At 48.8% G+C, this 8,281-nt stretch overlaps 1 protein-coding gene across 1 annotated transcript in view; it reads right to left on the bottom strand.

The window, feature by feature from the left end:
• LOC117441953 (retinoic acid receptor beta-like) overlaps positions 1-8,066 on the bottom strand; it is a gene marked incomplete at its 5' end in the record, with an annotated part of 15,624 nt that extends 7,558 nt beyond the window's left edge. Inside the window, 2 exons of the mRNA XM_034077962.2 lie at positions 2,741-2,945; positions 7,890-8,066. Of these exons, the coding sequence (XP_033933853.1) occupies positions 2,741-2,945; positions 7,890-8,066 (382 nt within the window). The remainder of the gene's footprint in view (positions 1-2,740; positions 2,946-7,889) is intronic.
• Positions 8,067-8,281: the final 215 nt, after the last annotated feature.

Here is an 8,281-nt window from a genome sequence, read left to right as displayed (position 1 = left end):
GCACACAGCTGGGAGACCATGGGACACTAAAGAGTGACGCACACAGCTGGGAGACCAGGGGACACTAAAGAGTGACGCACACAGCTGGGAGACCAGGGGACACTAAAGAGTGACGCACACAGCTGGAGACCAGGGGACACTAAAGAGTGAGGCACACAGCTGGGAGACCAGGGGACACTAAAGAGTGACGCACACAGCTGGGAGACCAGGGGACACTAAAGAGTGACGCACACAGCTGGGAGACCAGGGGACACTAAAGAGTGACGCGCACAGCTGGGAGACCAGGGGACACTAAAGAGTGACGCGCACAGCTGGGAGACCAGGGGACACTAAAGAGTGACGCGCACAGCTGGGAGACCAGGGGACACTAAAGAGTGACGCGCACAGCTGGGAGACCAGGGGACACTAAAGAGTGACGCGCACAGCTGGGAGACCAGGGGACACTAAAGAGTGACGCGCACAGCTGGGAGACCAGTGGACACTAAAGAGTGACTCGCACAGCTGGGAGACCAGGGGACACTAAAGAGTGACGCGCACAGCTGGGAGACCAGGGGACACTAAAGAGTGACGCGCACAGCTGGGAGACCAGGGGACACTAAAGAGTGACGCGCACAGCTGGAGACCAGGGGACACTAAAGAGTGACGCACACAGCTGGGAGACCAGGGGACACTAAAGAGTGACGCACACAGCTGGGAGACCAGGGGACACTAAAGAGTGACGCACACACAGCTGGGAGACCAGGGGACACTAAAGAGTGAGGCACACAGCTGGAAAACCAGGGGACACTAAAGAGTGAGGCACACAGCTGGGAGACGAGGGGACACTAAAGAGTGACGCACACAGCTGGGAGACCAGGGGACACTAAAGAGTGACGCACACACAGCTGGGAGACCAGGGGACACTAAAGAGTGAGGCACACAGCTGGAAAACCAGGGGACACTAAAGAGTGACGCACACAGCTGGGAGACCAGGGGACACTAAAGAGTGAGGCACACAGCTGGGAGACCAGGGGACACTAAAGAGTGAGGCACACAGCTGGACACCAGGGGACACTAAAGAGTGACGCACCCAGCTGGGAGACCAGGGGACACTAAAGAGTGAGGCACACAGCTGGAAAACCAGGGGACACTAAAGAGTGACACACACAGCTGGGAGACCAGGGGACACTAAAGAGTGACGCGCACAGCTGGGAGACCAGGGGACACTAAAGAGTGACTCGCACAGCTGGGAGACCAGGGGACACTAAAGAGTGACGCGCACAGCTGGGAGACCAGGGGACACTAAAGAGTGACGCGCACAGCTGGGAGACCAGGGGACACTAAAGAGTGACGCGCACAGCTGGAGACCAGGGGACACTAAAGAGTGACGCACACAGCTGGGAGACCAGGGGACACTAAAGAGTGACGCACACAGCTGGGAGACCAGGGGACACTAAAGAGTGACGCACACACAGCTGGGAGACCAGGGGACACTAAAGAGTGAGGCACACAGCTGGAAAACCAGGGGACACTAAAGAGTGAGGCACACAGCTGGGAGACGAGGGGACACTAAAGAGTGACGCACACAGCTGGGAGACCAGGGGACACTAAAGAGTGACGCACACACAGCTGGGAGACCAGGGGACACTAAAGAGTGACGCACACAGCTGGAAAACCAGGGGACACTAAAGAGTGACGCACACAGCTGGGAGACCAGGGGACACTAAAGAGTGAGGCACACAGCTGGGAGACCAGGGGACACTAAAGAGTGAGGCACACAGCTGGACACCAGGGGACACTAAAGAGTGACGCACCCAGCTGGGAGACCAGGGGACACTAAAGAGTGAGGCACACAGCTGGAAAACCAGGGGACACTAAAGAGTGACACACACAGCTGGGAGACCAGGGGACACTAAAGAGTGAGGCACACAGGGAAGGGAGTATATTCAGACGCCACACACACTTCTCCAGCCGGCCAGCAGGGGGCAGTGTGTGAGTGGAGATCAGCAGAAAGTGTAACGTGTGTCTCTCACTCAGGCAACAGCCTGTAATGTCTCCGGGGATTAAGAGGTAAAATATAAATAAACATTAATATGTATTGTTGGATCAAACCCAGCTGGTGACGGACAGCGACCACAGGTGGGAGAGAGGAGGAACATTTAGGAGTACAACTTGGTGTGTGAGGAATGTAAAGGAGTCCAATACTGGCTTCTGAAATGTGATAGAGAAGAAGTGTGTGTGTAGTGTCTCCACTTTAAAGAGTCCTCTCCTGCTGATGTTCAGGTGTATATCAGTATGTAGTGTCTCCACTTTAAAGAGTCCTCTCCTGCTGATGTTCAGGTGTATATCAGTATGTAGTGTCTCTACTTTAAAGAGTCCTCTCCTGCTGATGTTCAGGTGTATATCAGTATGTAGTGTCTCTACTTTAAAGAGTCCTCTCCTGCTGATTGTTCAGGTGTATATCAGTGCGTAGTGTCTCTACTTTAAAGAGTCCTCTCCTGCTGATGTTCAGGTGTACATCAGTATGTAGTATCTCTACTTTAAAGAGTCCTCTCCTGCTGATGTTCAGGTGTATATCAGTATGTAGTATCTCTACTTTAAAGAGTCCTCTCCTGCTGATGTTCAGGTGTATATCAGTATGTAGTGTCTCTACTTTAAAGAGTCCTCTCCTGCTGTTGTTCAGGTGTATATCAGTGCGTAGTGTCTCTACTTTAAAGAGTCCTCTCCTGCTGATGTTCAGGTGTATATCAGTGTGTAGTACCTCCGGAGATGAGGCAGATGGCGCTCAGTAGCCCTGTCTCCGTGTCGTCCATCTCGATGGGCAGCAGCTGGTGAGCGAAGGTGAAGACGAGGTCTGTGAGCGGGCCGAAGCCGGCGTTGTGCATCTGAGTGCGGTTCAGAGTCAGGCCGTCGGAGAAGGTCATGGTGTCCTGATCCGGGGTGTAGCGCGTACAGATGCGCAGGATCTGAGGGGACGAGGAGACGAAGATGTAACATTTAAAGGACACTTTACTTACTAGAGTTAGTCTTTCAGGCGAGCAGCCTTTAGAGCACGCATCGAGAGCTGCTTCCGGCCGGCAGTGTGGAGAATGTTCAAGGAACTCCATTCATCGGGTTAGAAACCTCTTGGACTGAATGTGACCATCCACCTTGTTTACCCGCACAACAAACTAGTTTTCTGTCTCCTTCAAGGCAGCAAAAAGCTTTTACTGCCTCAAAAGCAGGTACGGGCTAATGTTGCCCCGGCAACGGCCCGTTTCCCCTTTTGGGCTGACCTGCCCCTCTGGAGAGAGCGAGAGTTTGTTTTTCTTTCTGTTGTGGTCGAATCAACATGATGAGCCCACAATTAGTATCGTAGCGTAGCTTCATTCTTCTTCTTCTTCTTCTTCTTCTTCTTCTTCTTCTTCTTCTTCTACTTCTTCTCCTTCTTCTTCTACTACTTCTTCTTCTCCTTCTTCTTCTACTACTTCTTCTTCTTCTACTACTTCTCCTTCTTCTACTACTTCTTCTTCTCCTACTACGTCTTCTTCTCCTCCTTCTTCTTCTCCTTCTTCTTCTACTACTTCTTCTTCTACTACGTCTTCTTCTCCTTCTACTACTTCTTCTTCTACTACTACTTCTTCTCCTTCTTCTACTACGTCTTCTTCTCCTTCTTCTTCTCCTTCTTCTTCTTCTTCTACTTCTTCTCCGTCTTCTTCTACTACTTCTTCTTCTCCTTCTTCTTCTACTACTTCTTCTTCTTCTACTACTTCTCCTTCTTCTACTACTTCTTCTTCTCCTACTACGTCTTCTTCTCCTCCTTCTTCTTCTCCTACTACTTCTTCTTCTACTACGTCTTCTTCTCCTTCTACTACTTCTTCTTCTACTACTACTTCTTCTCCTTCTTCTACTACGTCTTCTTCTCCTTCTTCTTCTCCGTCTTCTTCTCCTTCTTCTTCTACTACTTCTTCTCCTTCTTCTTCTTCTACTACTACTTCTTCTTCTTCCTCTCCTTCTTCTCCTTCTTCTACTACGTCTTCTTCTCCTTCTTCTTCTCCTTCTACTACTTCTTCTTCTTCTACTACTTCTTCTCCTTCTTCTACTACTTCTTCTTCTTCTTATACTACTTCTTCTTCTTCTACTACTTCTTCTCCTTCTTCTTACATGTAATTGCCCGCATGGTAAACTCCCTCATCGCTCGCTCGCTCTCTTGATTCGCCCTCTCTCAGAGAACACTTCCGCTTCATTGTAGGATTTCTGCCATGTCTCTACTTTAGTTTCACCACCTCTGTTATCAAGTTATGGAATACTAAATAAATAATTAGATACCTTACCGTTACTGCGCTCATAAAGAATGATAAGAATAATGCGTATTGAACTGGTTTCATTAATTAGTGAGTTTATTTAAGGTAATTATAGAAGCCCTATGTTGTCAGTATGTCTGCAATGGTCAACATTGATTGTCCCCATTCTTTCTTTAGTAGTTTCTAACATTAGATATTTTAATGAGATATAGACCGCAAAACAAAACATGTCCCTGGTTTTCATTTTAAAAATCAAGTCACCGAATGCAAGTAGTTGCCTTAGCTTATTTTGTCATGAGATCCATCCATCCAACTTCTCCCGCTTATCGAGGTATCAGTTCCAGCAGGGAGCCCCAAACGTTCCTCTCCCCTCATCAACCAGCCTTGACTGGGGGGTCCCAAGGCGCTCCCAGGCCAGCGAAGAGATATAACCCCTCCACCTGGTGCTAGGTCTACCCCTCGGTCTCCTCCCTGCCTGGAACACCTCCCTAGATCAGTGTTTCTCAAACTTTTTCACACCAAGGACCACTTAACCAATAAAAAAACACTCGTGGACCACCTAACTCCACAAATATCAAAAACACATCGTTTTTCTTGAACAGATTACAAATCGCCTGAAAATGGCACAGACAAGTGGCCACATGTGTGATGAAGGTGTTTATCTGGGCTATATCATGCAATCGAAAGTTAAACTTAAGCTCGCTCCATTGTGGAGATATTCCCGCGAGAGTGCGGAAAACTGAAATGTATTTATTTATTTCAAATGTGAAATGTTACCAATATATTCACGGACCACTAGGGGGCGGTCACGGACCACCAGTGGTCCGCGGACCACACTTTGAGAAGCACTGCCCTAGATGATGATGTGAATTACTGTTCAAATTAGTTCATGGAATAATGTTTTGGTCTTATTTTTTTTTCCGGGGGGGGGCTTTTTCCAGTTTAGAGCAATAGCCCTCCAAAGGTCTGTGCACGTGCCTGCTCAAAAGTGACAGAGTTGAATAAAAAATTGAGATATTAAAGTAAGTACGATTCATGCATGTGTTATTTCGGGGAATCAAGTCTGGCGCCGTCACAACGTCAGACGATGGACCAAAGGTATTCAAAACGACCCTATTATTCTAAATACTAATACTAATACAACGAACACTTAACCTTAAATAAAGACATGACATTAATCTGACCAGCTGATCACCACAATCTCTTTGTTAAGTCTTTTATTTTATGTTCTGATAATAACTCTGTGAGACTCCGAAGTGTGAGGCAGGTGGAAGAAGTTTCACATAAAGAACAACAAGCCAAACAATGACCTTCCTCACACTGAAGGAGAATCACCTGCTGCCCGGTGTGTGTGTGTGAGTGTGTGTGTGTGTGTGTGTGTGTGTGTGTGTGTGTGTGTGTGTGTGTCTGTGTCTCCAGTCTCCTTTGAAGCTGTGTGAGTGGGCTGGCTCTGACAGTGAGTGGCAGCATGTATGCAACATGAAACAGAATAAAACACGGCTGCTGGCGGTGACTCGCACCGGCTGGCCAGGCCTGGGCACACACACACACACACACACACACACACACACACACACACACACACACACACACACACACACTGCGTTTGATCTTCCCTGTCCAGTACCTACGCCCTTCGTTCAGACAGTAGAGCCAGCATCGTCCCAGCAGCTTCACCTCGACTCTGACACACCTGACAACTCACTCCACGCTCCCCACACACACACACACACACACACACACACACACACACACACCACACACACACACACACACACACACAGACACACACACATCACACACAACACACACACACACACACACACACACACACCACACACACATCGCTCGCTCTCTCACAACACACACACACACACACACACACACACACACCACACACACACACACACACACCACACACACACACACACACACACACACACACACACACACACACACACACACACACACACACACACACTCTCTCTCTCTCTCTCTCTCTCTCTCACACACACACACTCTCTCTCTCTCTCTCTCACACACACACACTCTCTCTCTCTCTCTCACACACACACACTCTCTCTCTCTCTCTCTCTCACACACACACACACACAACGTATATTTCTAGTCTTTTAATTGTTATTGTACAACGCCGTGTGTTTTTATGCTGCAACGCAAACAGTTCTCAAAGTGGGATGAATAAAGTTCTTCTGATCTGATCCTCTAACAGGCGGAGTGTGTGTGCAGTGTGTGTGCAGTGTGTGTGCAGAGAACTGACGGGCTGGAGTTGTGCAATAACATGATGCACGTAATATATATATATTTATAGACAGTTTAGCCAAATGCTATAGGCTAAAGGTGTTTTAACGTAACTCCTGGTGCTGTTTCAACACGTTGCTACGGGGACCAATAAAGGTGTATCTTATCTTATGATGACCGAACTGAACTGAACGTAAGACACTTCATTATTACGTGTCATGTCCTTCTGTATCGTATCTTATGTTGAAATTATATGTTATCGTATAGCATAGTGTACCATAGCTTACCATATGGTAGCATACTAGCATAGCGTAGCATGGGTACAATAGCGTAGCGTACTATAGTGCCCCATCTGAGCCCCCCTGCCCCATCTGAGCCCCCCTGCCCCATCTGAGCCCCCCTGCCCCATCTGAGCCCCCCTGCCCCACCTGAGCCCCCCTGCCCCATCTGAGCCCCCCTGCCCCATCTGAGCCCCCCTGCCCCACCTGAGCCCCCCTGCCCCACCTGAGCCCCCCTGCCCCACCTGAGCCCCCCTGCCCCATCTGAGCCCCCCTGCCCCATCTGAGCCCCCCTGCCCCATCTGAGCCCCCCTGCCCCATCTGAGCACACACCCACACAACCAGACCAGTCCAGTCCGTCTGAGAGGATGTCCTCATCTAAAACGTGGACATGTCTCTTCCTGTGGTCCTACCTTCCAAAGCTTTGCAAAATAATATTTCCTCAACAAACTTGTCTTCTGAAATAGATCTGATGAATGCAAACAATTCTGCGACATTTGCTGCATCCGTGCTCTCGTCCAGCTGCAGAGCGAAGCACTCACTCGCTCCAACAGCTGAGCAGTTTCACGCTCAGCAGCGGCAGCTCGATTCTGATTGGCTTGAAGGGCGGCCGTGTGATTCAAAAACAAAAAAGCACTGAAGTGTAACCCCTCCACAATAAGAGCACTGAAGTGTAACCCTTCCAAAATAAGAGCACTGAAGTGTAACCCCTCCAGAATAAGAGCACTGAAGTGTAGCCCCTCCAAAATAAGAGCACTGAAGTGTAACCCCTCCAGAATAAGAGCACTGAAGTGTAGCCCTTCCAAAATAAGAGCACTGAAGTGTAACCCCTCCACAATAAGAGCACTGAAGTGTAACCCCTCCACAATAAGAGCCCTGAAGTGTAACCCCTCCACAATAAGAGCACTGAAGTGTAACCCCTCCAGAATAAGAGCACTGAAGTGTAGCCCTTCCAAAATAAGAGCACTGAAGTGTAACCCCTCCACAATAAGAGCACTGAAGTGTAACCCCTCCACAATAAGAGCCCTGAAGTGTAACCCCTCCACAATAAGAGCCCTGAAGTGTCACCCCTCCACAATAAGAGCCTCACCAGGATGTCGAGGCAGGCGGCCTTCAGGAGAGTGATCTGGTCGGCGATGGTGAGCGCCGTGAAGCCAGGAACTCGTTTGGCAAACTCCACGATCTTTATAATGCACTTTGTGGCCAATTCACTGAATTTATCCCACAGACCGAGGTCCAGCCGCACACGGTGGTCCGCACTCGAGTTCTGAAACACCACACACACACACACACACACACACACACACACACACACACACACACACACACACACACACACACACACACACACACACACACACACACACACACACACACACACACACACACACACACAGGTTATTATTGTGATATTTAAAGAAATTAAATATTCCAATAGAGTCGTGCAGGAGACATACATATAAAATATAATAAAACACTTAA

This window comes from Pseudochaenichthys georgianus, unplaced genomic scaffold, assembly GCF_902827115.2.
Source record: "Pseudochaenichthys georgianus unplaced genomic scaffold, fPseGeo1.2 scaffold_2221_arrow_ctg1, whole genome shotgun sequence".
Taxonomy (NCBI): Eukaryota; Metazoa; Chordata; class Actinopteri; order Perciformes; family Channichthyidae; genus Pseudochaenichthys; species Pseudochaenichthys georgianus.
The sequence above is the reverse complement of the archived record's forward strand: the minus strand, read 5'-3'. Positions and strand labels throughout refer to the sequence as shown.